Raw genomic sequence first — 19,848 nt, 5'->3', positions numbered from 1 at the left:
GTCTGTCTATAATTATTGTCTTATAATCAATTCCTAGAAAATGAATTACTGATATAGCAGATATAAAATGATACACAAATATTTTATACAAAGATAATTATTGCAGTTTTATTTTCAAGGGCAAAAAAGATGGGAAACAATGCCTGCCATGAAGCAGCTCGTTAAATAGATTATGGTATATTCTTACAATGAGATTTAAAATGTTCTCAGAAGAGATATAATACTTTTGGGGAAGTGCTCATAATATATTAAGTGGACAAAGGATCAATATAGCAGATACAACGTACCAGTGTGTCTAAGTCTAATATATAGAATGCCTTGGGGATCTTGCTAAAATGCAGATTCTGCATTTCTCACAGACTCCAGGTGATGGGATTGTCCTTCTCCATATTTTACAATCAGAAATGTTTTCTTAAGTTTTAAATAAAATTTTAGGCCAAGCATGGTGGCTCATGCCTGTACTCTCAGCACTTTGGGAGGCCAAGGTGGGAGGACTGCTTGAGTACAAGAGTTCTAGACCAGCCTAGGCAACATAGTGAAACCCTGTCTAAATAACAACAACAAAAAATTAGCTAAGCATAGCGGCATGCACCTGTGGTCCCAGCTATCAGAAGGCTGAGATTCTGTATCCCTTAAGGATACAGAGGATCACTTGAGCCTGGGAGGTCGAGACTGCAGTGAGCCATGATTGTACCACTGTACTCTAGCCTGGTGAGACTCTGTCACCAAAAAAAAAAAAAACCCTTTATATGAAACATCCAGAAAAGGCAGATCTAGAGAGAAAGCAGACAGCAGGCAGTGAAGCTGGGAGTGGGAATGGGAATTAACAATAAATGGGCATGAAGGATGTGGATATTATTGGGCTGATGAAAATGTTCTAAAGCATTTTATGATGATGGTTGCATAACTGAGTATGTTTACTAAAAACCATTGAGCTATATTCTTGAAATGAGTGAATTACATGATATTTAAAATGTGCCTCAATAAAGTTACTTTCTGAAGGCTTTTTTTAAAATGACCAGGCAGATTTTTTAAACTATCACATTATGAAGGCTTTTGTTTCTTCTGCTTCCTTTTCAAGGCCCCATCCTGAATTGGTACTCCTACTGTGGTAAGTTGAATGGCAACCCCCTGAAAAAATATGTCAACATTCTAATTCCCAGAATCAAGACCTTATTTGGGGAAAGGGTCTTTGCTGATGTAGTTAAGGATCCTGAGATGAAGAGATCATTCTGGATTATCCTGGGGGTCCCTAAATCCAATGACAAGTGTTGTCCTCATATGAAACACACAGAGGAGAAGATGGACAGAGGAGAAGGCAATGTGAAGAGGAAGGCAGAGATAGGCGTGATGTGGCTGGAAGCAAAGGAAAGCCAGGAGCCACCAGGTGTGGTAGTGCTCACCTGTAGTCCCAGCTACTTGGGAGGCTGAGGTGGGAGGACTGCTTGACCCCAGAAGGTCAAGGCTGCAGTGAGCCATGATTATACCTCTGCACTCCAGCCTGGGTGAGAGAGCAAGACCCTGTCTCAATAAAAAAAAAAGGAGGAGTGGCTACTCCCCTACAATACCATTGGAGGGCACATTGATTCTGGACTTCTGGCCTCCAGAAATCAGAGATAATAAATTTCTGCTGTTTTAAGCCACCCAGTTTGTGGTCATTTGTTGTGGCAGCCAAGGAAAACTAATCTGTCCATCAATGAGGCCTCTGGGGCTGGTCCCACCAGGAGCTCCACTCAGATCCCAAGACAGCCAAAGACTGGCTAGCCATGGTGGCGTAAGCAGAGGAGAGGAAAGGAAGGCTTTGTACATACACAACAAAACAGAGCCCAGGACAGACATGTTTTGCAAGATGGGATTCTGCTGGAAACACCTAGTGACATTCTGAGAATAGGAACTACTTAAAAGAGCACTTGAAAGCAGTACCTCCCCATAGCACAGCCGCTCTGTCACCACTCTGACAGTTCATGAGGCTCTTTCAGACAGATCTCAGCTTCCTCGTTAACTATTTCCAGCAACACAACCTGCGGCTCACTAGCACCCCCAAAACAGTTGCTGATGCCTTTCTCCAGTTCAAATAACAGGTCAGGCACGGTGACTCATGCCTGTAATCCCAGCACTTCGAGAGGATAAGGTGGGAGGATCTCTTGAGCCCAGAGTGCGTGAGACCAGCCTGGGCAACATGGCGAAACCCTGTCTACCAAGAGAAAAAAAAAAAAAAAAAGCTACAAAAATCAGCCAGCGTGGTGTCATGTGCCTGTAGTCCCAGCTACTCGGGTGGTTGGGGTGGGAGAATCACTTGAGCCCAAGAGGTCAAGGTTGCAGTAAGCTGTGATCGTGCCACTGCACTCTCCAGCCTAGGTGACAGAGCAAGGCCCTGTCTCAAAAACAACAACAAAATGACCACTGAGGCTCACTGACTCTGGAGGCAACTCACAACCCTTTTTCTCGTTGCAAACCACACTTTAAGGAGTTTCTTTTTCTTTGAAAAGCATTTAGTAAGACTGTAGAGTAGCAAACCCCAGTGTTTTGGTTAATTGACACATAATAATTGTACATATTTATGGGGTACATGGGCTATTTCAGTACATATATACAATGCATAATAATCAAATCTGAATAATTAGCATATCCATCACCTCAAACATTGAGCATTTGTTTGTGCTGAAAACATTTGAAATCCTCTCCTCTAGCTGTTTGAAAATATACAATAAATTGTTGTTTATAGTCAGCCTACGATGCCACGGAATACTAGAACTTATTCTTCCCATCTAGCTGTAATTCTGTATCCCTTAATCAACCTCTCCCTATCCTCCTCTCTCCCTACCCTTCCCAACCTCTAATAACCATAATTCTACTGTTTCTATGATCTCAGACTTTTTAGCTCCCAGATATAAGTAAAAACATGCACAGACCCTAGAGTTTTGAACAGCTGTCTGAAAATGGGAAATATCAGTGTATTTGAAATGTCTATTCATATTCATTAACTCAAGCCTCAGAAAACAAACAACACACACATACATCCTCACCTAATTTTACAAATTTAACCACTTCTAAGGGTGGATGTTTTAGCCAAAATAAACCATATCCATATCCTTAACTTTTTATTCCAAGTACATCATGCAATCAATTCACTGGTTCTTATTTTCCAAGAGTTACTTCCAAGACATTAGGGAACTCAATTTCCAAAAAATCCTGTTGGCATTCAAAGATCAGCAGAATTACTAAATCCTTCTACTGGAAAATTCAGGCCATTATGTTCCCCAAATGGGCTTAAAATGAACCCGTATCAATTATTTAACGACCATCTGGTTGCTAACAAGAGACTTGGAAACCAGGCTTAAAATAAAAATGTACAAACTAGCATAAAGTTCAGAAAATCAACAAGATTCAATACTCAGACCACATCTGTCCTTTCTTATCAGCATTTTTTTCTCTAATTCCAGAATTTTCATTTTCCTCAGTTGCTCATTGCTTTGACTTCTTCTGATGGTAAGATTACCATTAAGACTTCCTATGAGATTCATTATAAAGATGATTATGTCAAGAGGAGGTTTGTTTTCTATCCGTGTATATTTAGGAAATGTGGTACACAATTAAGCTTAACTTAAAATCACTTTTTAGATGGTAGCTTGTTATTCAAAGAATGGTACCCACTGCACAAAGAGGAAGTCCCAAATCCAGAATGTTATTTTAAGAAACACTATATCCTGAGATGGTTTTACTTGTAGGTGACCACCTCGGAGTATCATTTGAGGGGCAGTGAAAATATGTCTATCCAAAAATCTCACTACCTCCCCCCACTCTCCAGTATTCCAGAGAGTCTGAAATTTTCATCATCAGATTTATTATTTTAAGTTTTTAGACACAGTCTCACTCTGTCGCCCAGGCTGGAGTGCAGTGGCGCGATCTCAGCTCACTGCAACCTCCACCTCCTGGGTTCAAGCAATTCTCCTGCCTGAGCCTCCCAAGTAACTGGGGTTACAGTCCTGCACCACCACACCCAACTGATTTTTATGTTTTTAGCAGAGATGGATGGGGTTTCACCATGTGGGCCAGGCTCGTCTCAAACTCCTGACCTCAAGCGATCTGCCCACCTTGACCTCCCAAAGTGCTGTGATTACAGGCGTGAGCCACTGCGCCCAGCCTGGAATTTTCAGGTTTAATGATAGACCCAAACAATGTTAGAACCAAAAGGGGTCTTAGAATTCATCTGGTTCAACTTCCTAATTATACAGGTGTAGGTACGTGCCTTGCCCAAAGTAACACTCCTCCTCCAACAAATACATACTCAGTACCCACCCAGCACCAAGCACAGTGCCAGGTACTGGGCAAATGAAGATACCACCCCACCCCCTGCCCCAGTCTCTCTAAATTCATAATCTAGTCCAATAAGAGACAAAATTCAATTTAAGAACTTTGAGGGAAAAAGCTGTCCTTGGTCACAAAAGCAGAAAGGAAAATGTGCTGGTTTTTCAAGTCAAAGTATTCGGTATAAGAATTCTCAAGCACCTTCAGAGGATGAGGTGGGCAAACTGCTTGAGCCCAGGAGTTGGAGACCAACCTGGTCTGGGCGACATGGTGAAACCCGGTCTCTACAAATAATACCAAAAAAAAAAAAAAATTAGCTAGGCATGGTGGTACATACCTGTGGTCCCAGCTACTTGGGAGGCTGAGGTGAGAGCATCACTTGAGCCAGAGAGGCAGAGATTGCAGTGAGCCAAGACTGCGCCACTGCACTCCAACCTGGGCGACAGAGTGAGACCCTGTCTCAAAAATATATATATATATTCTCAAACTGCTCAGAATTATTCTCTTAACTGGAGGGTTATAGTGTACTGAGGCATTCTGATGAGCTACAGCATGAAATTATTATGAGCCATAAAACCTTATATTCCAAGCAGGGGCAAAAAGTAAACTTAGCCCAAGTATCTATCAATGAATGAATGGATAAACAAAATGTAGTATATCCATACAAGAGGAAATGATTCAGCCTTAGAAGGGAAGGAAATCCTGTCACATGCTACCACATGGATGAACCTTGAGGACATTATGCTAAGTAGAATAAGAAAATCACAAAAAGACAAATCATATATGATTCCACTTACATGAAGTACTTGGAGCAGTCAAATTCAGACATAGAACACAGAATGGTGGTTGCCAGGGGCTGGGGGGAGGGAGAAATGGAGAGCTGGTGTTTCTTGGGTGCAGAGTTTCAGTTTTGCAAGATAAAAAAGTTCTGAAGATTAGTGGCATAACAATGTGAATGTACTTAATGCTATTTGAACCATACACTTCAAATGATTAAGATGATAAATTTTATGTTATGTGTATTGCGCAATAATTTTTAAAAAATTTTTAAGTAAAATCAAATGAGTTTAACGAGATGAGCCAAATTCCATTAAAGACAGCTTTTCCCACCTAAGCTCTAATTTACTCTGCATGTCTGGGGCCATGGTAGGACTCAGGAGGTCAGAGTAATATTTCTAAATTATTCCATCAGAATGGCATTGCCTTCAAAATAATCGAGGACAGGGAAGAAGGGGAAGAATGAGGAGGAGAGAGAACCAACAAAACAGCATTGGCCAGCAGATGATAACTGCTGAAGATAGACGATGGGTAAAAAGGGGTTCCTTAGACCAGCCCCTCTACTGAGTGTTATGTTTGAAACCTTTCTAGTGGCAGCCAACAAAAGTGAAAAGCTGGTGAAGGGAATTTCATTCTCTGGGCAAATGCAAAAGTTTATCTCTAGGATATCTGGTGTAGCTGGTTATCTTCGTTTATTATGTCCCAGCAAGGCAAAACACTAAGTCAATTTAAGAGTAGCAAGAGTGTGACCAAATACTATTGTCGTCATACCTGTCTAACTTTTTGAATAGGATATATTTACATCATTCAAATCACACACATACACACAAACATCCCCATACACAATCGAGCTCCCATTCTCCCAGTTTGCCATGACCACACATAGGTTATTAGTTAAGCAACTTCTAGTTTCTTTAAGAAAATATCATACATTAGCATATCATACTCACTGTCCTGCACCATGCTTTTCTCACTGAACAATAATATATTTGGAAGGTCCACAGCGGTAAAAAGCATCCTCATTCTTTTTTCTGACTGTAGAGTATTCTACTGTATGGATGTACTATAACTTATATATCCCAAGTGGATGGACATTTAGGATGTATACAATATTTTTCTGTTACAAATCGTCTCACATCTATCTTGTGAAGAAAATTTTTATTAAAACCTGGTAGTACAAAATATACTGTGACTATTATACAGCTTAATGATATTATGTTAATATTGTCTTGAGCTGGTATTCTCTCTCCTCTCCTGGGATCTCCAACTCTTTAAGGCACAGCCCAAGCCTAGCTAAGTTCCTCAACAAAGCCTGCCTTGATCATTCTGGTCCACAACAAGCACTTCTTCTTAATTTCTGTACTACACATTCTCACACAACTTTGCATGTATTATATATTTTTTGGCTGTTTGATGTGAATTGTGTGTTCATGGAGGCCACAGCTATTGCCTATTCTATTTCTGTATTCTGCACAGCCCCTAGCAGTTTCAGCAAGGAGAACATATTTAACAAACACTGATAATTAACTAGCATTAGTAAATGTTTCCCTTATTCATGATTCACAGGTTTTCTGGACCTGAGATGTCCTTCAGAGAAGGGGTCTAGCCAGTTTGATTCTGTGAATTGTTGTAAAATCATAATCAAATAGTGATTCATTGCAAAAAAAAAAAATCTAAATCCAACAAATTGAATCCTCTTGGCACACTCTGCACACAGAATAGGAAACATCATGACATTCAGAAGGTGCCCGACATCTCAATTCACAAGCACAAAATGATATTTAAATAGCATCTGTGGTGGGGACACAGCCAACATATACAAAAAGTTACAAGTAACATTGATGTGGGGTGGAGAGTTCTCTCACACTTTTAAGGGTAAATTATGCTCAGCATAATTCTCAATCACATTTTAATTTTACTCTGCAATCTATTTCATTCATTCAATCACTCTATATTGAGGGTGGCCAGGGAAGGCCTCTCTAGCAGGTGACTTCTTAGCTGAAATCTGCATGGCAAACAGGAACAGCAGACCAGGCAGGGGGACTTCTCCTGGGAAGCTGCCAGCCACAGGCAGAGGTGTACAGATGGTAAATAGGGTTCCAATATAATCTGTGTTATGAGTTGAATTGTATCTCCCCAAAAGATATGGAAGTCCTTATCCCCAGTATCCACGAATATGACATTATTTAGAAATAGGGTCTTTGCAGATGATCAAGTTAAAATTAGGTCATTGGGTGGGTGCTAATCCAATATGACTGGTATCCTTATAAAAGGAGAACTTTGGGCGGGCAACGTAGTCATGGCTGTAATCCCAGCACTTTGGGAGGTCAAGGTGGGAGGATCACTTGAGCCCAGAAGATGGAGGCTGCAGTGAGCCATGATCATGCCAGGGTACTCCAGCCTGAGCAACAAAGCAAGATCCTATCTCCAAAAAAAAAAAACAAAAAAAAACAAAAAAACAAAAATGAAGAACTTTGAATCAGAGATTTGCACACAGGGAGAAGAGAATGCCATGTGAAGATGAAGACAGAGACTGGGGTGATGTGTCTACAACCCAAAGATTGTCAGCAAACCACCAGAAGCAAGGGGAGAGGCACGGAGCACATTCTCCGTCATGACCCTCAGAAGGAACCAATCCTGCCCACACCTTGATCTCTGAATTCCAGCCTCCAGAACTGCCAGACAATAAATTTCCATTGATTAAGCCACTCACAGCATGTGTTACTTTGTCACGGCAGCACAAGCAAACTAATACAATGGGTGTCAGGTACAGTAAATATGCACACCACACCAAAAGTCACTTTGAATCTGTTTTAGCAGCAGAATCCTTGTTCTAAATACAATTTTACCTGGACCTCCCATATGTTAACAGATGAAAAGGATGAAAAGAGTTACTCAAAAGAAAATACTTCACTCAACCTATAAAGTACCCATCTCTGATCATATGAGTTCTTTGCAAGCCTCTTTGAAAAGGACTTAAAAGGAAAGTTAAAAAACTAAAGAGGCCAGGCACGGTGGCTCACACCTGTAATCCCAGCACTTTGGGAGGCCGAGGTGGGTGGATTACAAGGTCAGGAGTTTGAGACCATCCTGGACAACATGGCGAAACCAGGTCTCTACTAAAAATACAAAAATTAGCCAGGCATGGTGGCGCATGCCTGTAATCCCAGCTACTTGGGAGGCTGAGGCAGAAGAATTGCTTGAACCCAGGAGGTAGAGGTTGCAGTGAGCCGAGACTGTGCCACTGCACTTTAGCCGGGGTGATAGAGCAAGGCTCCATCTCAAAAATATATATACAAATAAAGAAAGAAAGAAAAAGAAAAACCTCAAACCAGACGGAGTCAGAAAACTTGGGTGAGAGAAGGGGGTGGTGATTTCTATTATCATATTATTAAATGATTATGGTCACCACCACCACTGCCATTTGAGAGTACCTCCTAGAAGCCAGGCACTGTGTCCACTCTTCATGTCAACTCAGGGTGTTGTGGTCTCTCTTTAGGAAAGCAAAATCAGGGGACTTGACTTGCTAAAAGCCCCCACCTTAGTCAGCTTGGGTTGCCATAACAAATTACCACAGACTAGGGGGGCTTAAGTAATAGAAATTCATAACCTCACAGCTCTGGAGGCTGGAATCAAGGTACACTGTTTCTCCTGGGGCCCCTCTCCTTGGCTTGCAGATGGCCACCTGCTCACTGTGTCCTCACATGGTCTTTCCTCTGTGCATCCGCGCCCCTGGTATCTTTCTGTGTGCCCTAATCTCCTCTTCTTATGAGGAAGCCAGTCAGATTGGATTAAGGCCCACCCTAATGGCCTCATTTTAACTTAATCACCTCTTTAAGGGACCTATCTCCAAACACAGTCACATTATGAGGTACAGGGGGGTTAGGGACAAAATTTGGCCCATAACAGCCCTTTAGGGAAAAGGCCACAGAGCCCACATTCCAACCCAGAACTATTTGATCCCAGAGGTCATTTTCCTCAGATCACACTGCCTGCCCCCCAAAAGCCCTCTTCATTTGCTATAAAAGAAAATATATTATCTGAACCATAAGAAAAATAAATAACAGCTTTTTGGTTTGTTTTTTTTTTTAAGACTTTTTAAGACTCTCTCCAGGTCATCCCCTGGGAAAGGCCAGGGAGAGTCCCCAAGGCACAGTGTCAGCCCTCGGGGCGCAAGGAGAAGGGAGAGGAAAGCTGCCCCACCTCCTCTAAGGGGCCCAGCCTGAGGCCAAACCTACATGGACTTTAGCTTCCACCCTTCAGGACACTTCAGGGTGACTCAAAAAAAATTGTGGCCAAGAATACCCTAAAAAGTGCCCATCAGAAAGCCCTGACATTTCAGAAAGCATGAGCCCTTAACATGGTTACCTGGGCTCTGGCAGCTGCTGTACCCACCAGGGTTCACAGAAGCATCTTCAAATATCTGCCATCCTCTGCTGCTTCAGATACCAAATAATATAAAAGTTGACACCCTGCTGTGCCCTTCCCTAGGCAGGAAAGCAGCGCTCTGAAGACTGAGATGACAGAGTCCTTTATGAGTACTGTTCTGTGGACCTACAAGGGAGAGATGTCCAGGAGAGAGCCCTCCTTTACTAAGCACAGGGACCCCACAAAATCAGAAGAATTCTAGAGTGGGCAACCAATCAAAATATTTATGTTCCAAATACCCAGCCAGAGTGAAGAGGATTAGAAACCAAGTGTTGGTTAAAATTTGATTAGGGATACATATCTGATCCAAGATAATAAAACAATTAAAAGCCCAAAATGCAGAACCAGCTATATTTTTTAAAGGACAGTGTGAAAAAATGTCATCATGGAGTGGGAGAAGATGGGGAATGAAGAAATATCAGAAAAGACTTCATTGAAGAGATAAGAGGGGTAGTAACGATTGTAACATGATTATAACATGTTCCATTTACGTTTATTATATTATGTTCCATTTGATACACTGTACCAAATGCCAAATGACCTATGCTTCTATTTCAGAGACCCACTGATATTTACATGTCACAACCTCTTTAGTAATGAGGGTCCATTTCTAACCACCTCAATTCTAATTGAGGCATGTCATCGAATATTCCCAGATATTCGATGGGTATTGTCTCCCAACTTTATATGCATATTCGATGGGTATTGTCTCCCAACTTTATATGCATATTCGATGGGTATTGTCTCCCAACTTTATATGCATATTCTTACTCCATGGTTGAAAAAAGTAAAAGCCAGTTTCAGGCCAAGCCCAGGAGAAAACCAGTAAATACACATCCCTCTGAGTATTCTCAAGGCTGAAAACCAATCCTCATAATGGTCATTAGGGAAGACGTGGTCTCCTAACCAACTATGCCCCTTCCTATAGATGAGGTTCTACCTTTGTGTTCCCAGTTTATTATTCAATAATTTATGCCAGGCACGAAAAAAATGCCTGATAGAAACAAGTCAAGCTATATACTGCTGGTAGAAGGGCAATTTAGCAATATCTATCAAAACCATAAGGGCATAAACTCTTAACCCAACAACTCCACTGCTAAGCAGGTATCCCATGGATAGACTCATAATAAAAGGTGACTTGTTGCAGGAGAAGCTGAAAACAACCCCAAATAGGGCACCAATTAAACACAATAAGGTGCTGATACAGAAAGATGCATTAAGTGGAAAAAAGCTGCTTGGCTCATACATTGCATTCTGTTGCCCAATTTGTGGCTTTTAATTTTTTTTGTATTTCAATATTTGTATAATTATTGAAAAATACAATATTTTTGTATATACAAAAATCCTAGAGAATGAAGAAAAAAACAAAAACCCAAGGGGGAGGGGAGTGAAATAGGAAACTTTACGCTCGTCTCTACCATCCGAATGTCTTTTCCGTGAGTTTATAATTTAAAACGCATAGAAGAAAAATCCATGAGCAATGAGAATTCATGAGCATATAGCCTTGAATTTCTTTCAGCAGTGAACAGAATCTTAAGGGAGGGTTAAGCAACCTTCACTGGGCTGATTCCTACTCAGGAAGTAGCCTGACACAGTTAAGAGTGGGCTTCATGAACAAGGCACAAAACCTAAATGGTTTCTTATTAGTCATCGTTCAATCAGAAAACCAAAGAACTTTCCACACCCCATTCTGCAAGCCTAGCACATAAACACATTTTTAATCAATACATTTCCAAAATTTTGAGGGGTAAAGGTATGTGACATAATTAAAATACAATCCAGAACATTATGAATTCGATATCTTGCTCAATGGATACTAAAAATTACAGTGATGGTAACTTCTGGAAGGAAAAAATAAAAACAAGCTGGGAAGGGCGTAAGTATGCACATGGATACTCACCATGGTTTTGCATGTTAATAGCAAAAACCAAATTAGAAACAAACCAAATGTACACAACAGGAGACTAAGTGAATAAATTATATGCTAGCCATACAACAAAATACTACAAAACTTAGTAACTCTGTATCATAGATGTGGAAAGATACTTGTGGCACATTTAAATTAAAAAGCTGTTTATAACAGCTTTTGGCATGACTCTATTTGGAAAATTATTTTTTTAATATATACTTGTATATGCATGCTGGAAAAGGTTAGAAGGAAATAGACCAAAATATGAACCACAGTTTTCTCGGCAGTAAGATTACAGGAGATTCTGTATGTGTATATTTTGGCTGATCTCTATTCTAACTTTTCTATCAAAACATTTTTAACTGTGTGATTTTTAACTTAAAAAATGTTGGCTATCTTATCCTTTGGCAGACACAATGCTCTTCCATGGAAGAGAATTCCACATGAAACATGTTGCTTGTTCTCTCTCTCTTTTGCCCCTTTGCAGGTCTGTCAACTGTTTTTCTGATGCTCTAGAAACTAGAGAAAGGGGAAGAAGACAGGTCTAACATTTTCAAGGTCGTCCTTCCCTCTTTTAAATGTGACTATTATGTTAGGCCAGTGGTTCCTAACCAAAGGCAATCGTGCCCCCAGAAGGGACATTTGGTAATGTCTGGAGACACTTTTCTTTGTTGTCTTGGAGGGATCTGGTGGGGGGGGGTGGGGCAACTGTGCTATTGGCATCTAGTGAGTAGACCCCAGAGATGCTCCTAAACATCCTACAACACACAGGACAGCCCCCACAACAGGCTTAACTGGCTCAAAATGTCAACAGTGCCAAAGCTGAGAAACTCTGGGTAAATGAGTCTTCAAGTGACTCCCTAACCCTTCATAAACAGCACCCTCAAATGGCTGTATAAGAACGTCTGGGCCAGGCATGGGTGGCTCACGCCTGTAATCCCAGCACTTTGGGAGGCCGAGGCAGGAGGATTACTTTAGCCCAGGAATTCTAGACCAGCCTGAGCAATATAGTGGGACCCCATCTCTTAAAAATAAATAAATAAATAAATAGCCAGGCATAGTGGTTGCACACCTGTAATCCCAGCTATTTAGGAGGCTGAGGTGGGAGGACTGTTTGAGCCTGGGAGGTCGAGGCTACAGTGAGTTGTGATCACGCCACTGCATTCCGGCCTAGGTGACAGAGCAAGACATTGTCTCGAGAAAAAAAAAAAAAAATATATATATATATATATATATATACAAAAAAAGACTAAAAGGCACCTGTGATAGAGTGGAATGCACTGATCACCAAGGCAGAATACCTGGGTTGAATCCTGGATCTGCCTCTTTTCTAGCCGTGAAGCCTCAGGCAGGCAACTGTATCAACCTGCTCATTACCCCATCCTCCTCTGTAAACTGAGAATCCCACCACTGGCCATCCATCTCCCACCTCTGAGTGCACAAGAAGCTTCAACACAATAATATGGGAGAAGAGGTTTTGTAAACGATAAAGCACCATGCACATGTGAATGCTATTATCATTCTAGGGTACTAGTTGTCCAGGTTTACTAATGAACACACACTTAGGGTTTCAATGAGTCTTTACCTAGCACATTCCCACTGCCCTGAGTCACATTAACCTACTTCAGATGCTAACTTGGCAGTGATTTTTACTAAATAGTGAAGCTGAAAAACATAAAGAGTGGTTTTTCTATATTATATCTCCCTTGGCTTAAATTGTGAAGCACCAGAACTTAGTGATCAGACATGACCCGGAATCAGACTCTCAGGAAAGAATTCCACCTTTACATCTTACTAGATTGGTGAGCATGGAAAGTGATGTGGCTTCTCTGTGTCTCAGTTTCCTCATCTGTCTATCCAAACCAGAACATTTCAGACTGAAATGGTTTATCATCTGACCAGGACATCTGAGAATGAAAGCAGGTGATGTCAATGTTAATGTGAGGCCAACAGGCATACACCAGAACCGTCCCCAGGCAAGCAGAGGATATAAGGTGGCTCTAAAAGAAGGGATAATGCTGGGCATGGTGGCTCACACCTATAATCCCAACACTCTGGGAGGCCCAGGCAGGCAGATCACTGAGTCCAGGAGTTCAAGACCAGCCTGGGCAACACGGTGAAACCCTGTCTCCACAAAAAAAAAAAAAAAAATCAGCCAGGATTTTTGGTGTGCACCTATAGTCCCAGCTACTCAGGAGGCTGAGAGGTGGGAAAATCACTTGAGCCCAGGAGGTCAAGGCTGCAGTGAGCTGTGATTGTACCACTGCACTCCAGCCTGGGTGACAGAGTAAGATCCTGTCTCAATAAATAGAAAAATAAATAAAGAGGAAAATGATAACAGTGCCTGCCTCACAGGCTTGAAGTGATGACTTAATCAGATAAAAGAGGCAAAGCACACAGTATACACTCATTAAACGCTAGCTATGATTTTTTTTTTGTCCTTACTCTTTCCATTCATTCAGCAAGTTCTCAGTGCTCAGGCATGACTCTGGGTGCCAAGAAAGTAATAGGAAGTCAGTGAATAAGAGCTTATCTGATCAACAAAGACAAAAGGATTTATTATTATCCCAAAGTCCCTGATTCAGGAAAGCTATTTCAGTTTGACTAAAAGTGAGCTATAAATGAATCCCATAAAGTTGTATTAATTAATGCCCTTTGTAACCTAGCACTCAATGCTTCAAGGCATGTTACGATATTCGCTCCCTTTCATTTCTATGCACACCCCATTATGATGAATTACACTGTAAAGTGTCCACCAAGACAGCTTTACAGAACCCATACATTATGAAAGCAAAGTTGCTTTAGCTTGCTTTTGCAAGGAGATGCATCTATATCTTTTGCCAAGAATTAAGCATTTTAGTTCAGTATACTAAAACAATTTTCTCTAATAAGTCAACACTCGCCGTGAGAAGTAGATATTCCTTATTTTATAGAGACATTCATTAACCTCTAGGGGCTTGCTGCTGTAATCACAAATTCCTTTTCCTTCCTCCTTTCGCCGCCCTCCATTTCAGTAAAATTGGTCTCAATTACTATGACCACAAATTCTCACACCCTAACGTTTCTGTACTCAACTACGGGGCCTTGCCCTTTCTTCTTCCTCTATGTTCACATTTTACCAGGCACATTCTCAGTCAGCCCTCCTTTTGTGCTAATTTCTGAGGCCATTACAGAAGCCACATTCGACTCCTTCGGTGATTGTTAGATCCTCAAACAAACGCCAGCCAGGCCCCATCACTGGAAAGGCAAGCTATGGACCTCCAAAAAGAGTCTGCCTATGGAGTAAGCTGTATGTGCGTAATTCACAACAAACTCAGGGGCTATCAGTTTCTGTTGTACTCCATGCCTCCGTCTTCATTCAAAGAAGCTTAAATCAATGGCGTGTGTTTTGGTCTGGTGCTAGTTATGCAGACATGCTTAGTTTGTGAAAATTCAACAGCTGTACCCTACCCTCACGTGCATTTTATATATGTATATTATATTGCCATAAAAATTCTCTTTAATAGCTTACACCATGTAAACCTCTATATAAACTAAGCATAGTTTACACCTCACCTACACTATGTCCCTCAAACTGTTTTCAAATGGATTGCCACCAATCAGTGGGCCATGTAATCAGTTTAGAAGGTCCTGACAAGCATCTGTTGAATGGAATGGAGAATACAAGAGGGCATCGCACACAGTGAAGGCAGCTACTGTTTCAGGAAACTTACTGCAGTTACATGGATGTGTACCGTGGACCAGGTTGCCAGATTTTTTTTTTTAACTGCAGAACTTGGTCGATAAAGTCCTGGGAGACCCTGAGTACATCAACAAATAAAAGATGAATTTGGGAGTCAGACAAGCCTGGTTTCTGATCTTGGCTGGTTGCAACCTATGTGCTTAAAAACAAGTCACCTAACCTCAGTGAGCCTCCATTTTGCTATCTCTAAAATGGGGGTAAAAAACTGTCAACTCCCTGGAATTGGTGTAAGGTGTCAGTGAGCTGGCAAACAGTCTGCCACAGAGTGCTACTTAGACAAGGGCCCTACCCTCACTGCCATTTAGGTGGTACCTTGGGCTAGCTTCTTTACCTGTAGGAAGGAAGTTTCAAGGAAATATACAAAGAAGGGAAGTGCCAAGGCCAAGACCTCACTAACAACTTAGAGCAGCAGGGCAAGGGAAAGCTATTACCCCAGCACATTTGGTGGTAAGTCATCTGGCTTTGGATTCTAACCAGAGGGAAAACCACTTTCCAAGATAATGGGGTTTTTCACGTTATTCTTGGCAGGAGGTGGAGAAAGGCAGAAAGGGAAGAAGGTCTCGGTAAAGAAATAAAGCATTTATTTTAAGCAAATCACTTTGAAGACAGGTGGTTTTCATTTTGAGAACAAAAATGATGCTTAAAACAGAGGGTTATCCCAGACACCAGCCAGGGGCTGGCCAAGAGAGGGAAACAGTGCCCTGGGGTCTGAAATGCTCCCAAAGTGCCAGAGCAGTGATGGATGCAGATGGAGAGGGGTTCAGCCACATAAAAGATGGGACTGGCTCTATCAGCTTGCAGTCACAAACTACTTAAAAGTCATTCACCGTGTTAATTATCCAAAGCAACTATTCATTCAACAAATATCTGTTGAGCATTTTCTATGCATCTAGAATCAAGTTAAGAGCTGGGGATATGGTAGGGATAAGACAGACAAGGCCCCTGCCCTCATGGAGCTAAAATTCTGGTGGGAGAGACATCAAATACCAAGTATATCAACGAGTTAACAAAATATTTACAGGCTGTGATATAAGGACTGTAAAGGAAATAAATGTGGTGATGTGATGGGAATGGAGAAAGGAAACTCAAGATGGAGGCTGGCCCTTGAGACAAGATGGCCTTGGAGGGCTACGTAGAGTGGTACCTGAAAGAAGAGAAAGGGCCAGCCAAGCAAGGAGCCAAAAAAGAAAAAAAGGGGCATTCCCAGCAGTGAGAATTGCAAGTGCCCGGACCCAGAGACAGTGCTCAGACAGGCAAGAACTCGATACAGTAGAAGGCAGTGGCTGAGTGGGAAGATGACCCCGATGAGGCTGAAAAGGCAGGCAAAGCCAGACCATACAAGGCCCAGTAGACCACAGAAAAGAAAGTGGATTTCAACGAAAAGCAACAGAAAAGTACTGAAGGTTGGCACTCTGATACATTATTTTGATGTTGATTAAGAGGTGCTCTTAAATCATCATACGCAAAACAAACTGTCCTGATGATTTATACAATGTCTCTCTGTAATCAGTGATAAAAGTTAGCACTGTGTCAGAGATCACTGATACACAATTATTGAGGAGTCTTGCCAGTCAAAGACAAACAACTTGAGCCTATGGATGAGATGAAATGCAAGGAATTAAATGGGGGAAAGGGGTGGGAGAACTTGTGACTGGCAAGGGAACACTATCATCAGCAATTAACTCACAGCAAATATAAAGCACATAGTACAGTTAATTAACAGAGCAGGCTCTAGAAAGTGCCCTAAACACACACACACACACACACACACACACACACACACACACACACACACACTCACACGAAAGGCAACTGGGGCTTGACCAACGTCCATGGTGGCTGCCTAAATTCATAAACACATTAAATGAAACAACACAATGGAAAAGTACCATGACGGTCTCCTACACGTACTTCTGAATCAGAATTCAGATGACTGCTCAGCAGTTTTCAGTCAAGGTTAATTTTTATTTTCATTTTTTTTTGACACAGGGTCTCACTCCTGTCACCCAGGCTGGAGTGCAGTAGCCTAATCATGGTTCACCGCTGCCTCGACCTCCCAGGCTCAGTCAATCCTTCAGCCTCAGCCTTCTGAGTAGCGGGGACTACAGGCGTGTATCACCATTCCTGGCTAATTTTTTTTTTTTTTTAAGTAGAGACAGGGTCTCACCATGTTGCCCAGGCTGGTCTCGAACTCCTGGGCTCAAGCAATCCTCCTGCCTCGGCCTCCCAAAGTGCCAGAATTACAGGCATAAATCATTGTGCCTGGCCAAGGTTTACCTTTTGTTTTCCTTCTCCCTTGCTCTGGCTGAATATAGGTTTTAATAAGTTGGAAACTCAAAGCTGGATGGGAAAGGGGTCTTTTGAATTACCACTCTCCCCAAGGACCTATAACACAGCCTCCTAACTTGGGTCCCCAGTTCCCATCATCTTTAAACTTAAACGTTATCTATGAGACATAACCATGACTCACTCATACCCTTTCCTCAGGACCTTGTTTTGGGAGGTGGGTACTTGGCCATGACTAAAAGGGCAACCTGGGGCTATGTACTTAAGCAAGGCCAATTGGTCGACCCCAAGATCAAACCTATGACACTGACCATGAGAACTTGGTGGCCGCAAAAGCTGCCCTGAAACAAGCCAGGACAGCAACACTGGTGGCATCTCATAGAGCCCAGCACACTGTTTGCATTTATGGCATAGAGTGCCACGGAAAAGGAGAAGGATGGCAACCAAGCACCAGGTGCCTCCACATTCATTACTTCAAACAATCCAGTAATCCTGTGAGGTGGTAGGAGGGAGATTTTCAGATGAGAAAAGTAAGACTCGGAGAGATCTTGGTTAGCAGCCCATGGCTGCACAGTTAGCTGAGCGGGGAACTGAACCTGTCCCGACCCCTCAATTGGCATCTGGCAACAGGACAGTGCTCTTGACTGACCCCAAGCTGACTTTCCCTCCTGTCTCCCATCTCATTCTTACCCCCACTCCCTTTATTTCTTCACACTACAGGAAAGCTAAATTCCACACCTGGCTTCCTCCCAGATTCCCAAAACTGCCAGCTGCATTGGAAATGTTACCTGCTCCCGACCCCTGAGAGGGGTACCTCACTGCAGAAATGGATGCCTGCAGGGGGTTTGGCTGCATGCAGCTGCCTGTGTGCAGCATCCCCTGGAGAAAACTCACCTGGCTGTCTATAGTGATCAGAGAAGGAAAGAGCCACCAAACCAGATGACAGAGCTGTTCAAAATCTTTATAAATGCCACTACAAAAGGAATTCAGCCAAAAGAATCCACTTCTCTCACAGACAAGGGCTTAGTGAAAGAAATACCCTTCGGCTACAAACCAGAAAACTGAGACCTGGGGCGAAGTAGAAAACAATGTTGGTCACCATCTTGGAAGGACTGACCTGAGACCAAATTCCCCATCATGCCTCCCTCCTGGCCTACAAAGTAGTCGGGCAACAGGCTACAAAAGATGCAGACGTCGTAACAATCAAAACAGATGTATGGCCTACTTACAATCTCAGACAAGTCTGCGGCACTTGGGGCTTTGGCTGCTGAAACCTCCATTCTGTGAAGTATGAAATGGTAATTTCTGGCTGTGTCTGAACTCTGGGCAGGAGTAAGTTCTGTGCTCTCCGAGAACTGCAAGTCTCTCTGATTCACTTGGCAGCAAAATTATTCTAAGCATCCTGTCCCGTACCCAACTCGCCTGCCCCTCCCACTACACACTCACACTGGTGGGTTTTTTTTGTAATTCTTTGCACTTATTTCTGTCACAAATCAAGTGAAAAGTAATCCAACCTCTGGCACTTGAGAGTGTGGAACCTGTATGACTGAGGAGGAGGAAGAGCCACCTAATTAGGAAGAAGTTATAATTAACATCAGAGAGGAGAGAGCTGGAGAACCGCAGAGTCTGCAGTAACAGCAACATGGAGATTATTTGAGACAGCTGAAACACTCCACCCAGGCCTCCAGAAGAGGACATGCACGGGAAACAAAGGGCATATGGTGTTTGCTTTCTTCAACATCCGTTCTCACCATTAAGAGCTGCACCAGCAAACGCTCATTACTTACATGTGGACAAACCTCGCCCTGAAAATGCACTCTAAAATACAGCTCCTAATCAAATAAATGACTTTGCAAAGCAGAGGCTTACCTTGATTTTTTATTACATATAAGTACTAAAGTAAAATTTAATAAAGTCCAAATAACTGGCAGAATGTCTATTTGGCTCAGTGAAGCATGAACTGTACTAGAAAAAAAGTTCATTTTTGTTAATTTCAAGTTCATACAGTAATTCAAATACTGACATATTCAGAGCAGGATTTTATTTTTTCCCCAAGGAGAGATTCCAAGGGACTAACTTAACAACTAGATAGAAATGATTTCTACTATTTACTACTAGTCGTATATTTAGATATTTCTATCCTAAAGCAAACAGGTTTTCCAATGTTACTCAAGTCATTTACTTCTCACATATGTTAGTATTACCACCATCACCAATATTACCCTCACTATAAAACTGTTCAAAGGTAAACTTCAGCGAACTCCTTGACCAAATTATGAGAACCTCCTGAATTGGTGAGATCTGAACTGATACTTTTCAGAGATGTAAAGCTAGGGTCAGCTTCAAAAATACTCACGTATTATTACTCTCAAGCCTGTAGAGATCAACGATCAAATCT

At 42.0% G+C, this 19,848-nt stretch overlaps 1 protein-coding gene across 13 annotated transcripts in view; it reads right to left on the bottom strand.

Annotated features, from left to right (window-relative positions):
- Positions 1-19,848, bottom strand: part of LOC105478200 (SH3 domain containing kinase binding protein 1) — a 362,161-nt gene that overhangs the window by 255,749 nt on the left and 86,564 nt on the right. The window contains exon 1 of one of the 13 annotated variants that reach the window (XM_011735296.3): positions 18,680-18,834. The exons of 11 other annotated variants lie outside the window; for them this stretch is intronic. In XM_011735296.3, the coding sequence (XP_011733598.1) occupies positions 18,680-18,730 (51 nt within the window). In that variant the 5' untranslated portion in view covers positions 18,731-18,834. Of the gene's footprint in view, positions 1-18,679; positions 18,835-19,848 lie in introns of those variants that run through there. One more of the 13 variants, XM_011735300.3, reaches the window with a different exon arrangement.

Source organism: Macaca nemestrina, chromosome X (genome assembly GCF_043159975.1).
Source record: "Macaca nemestrina isolate mMacNem1 chromosome X, mMacNem.hap1, whole genome shotgun sequence".
Lineage (NCBI taxonomy): Eukaryota > Metazoa > Chordata > Mammalia > Primates > Cercopithecidae > Macaca > Macaca nemestrina.
Note: the sequence above shows the minus strand (reverse complement) of the source record. Positions and strands in the feature narration are given on the sequence as shown.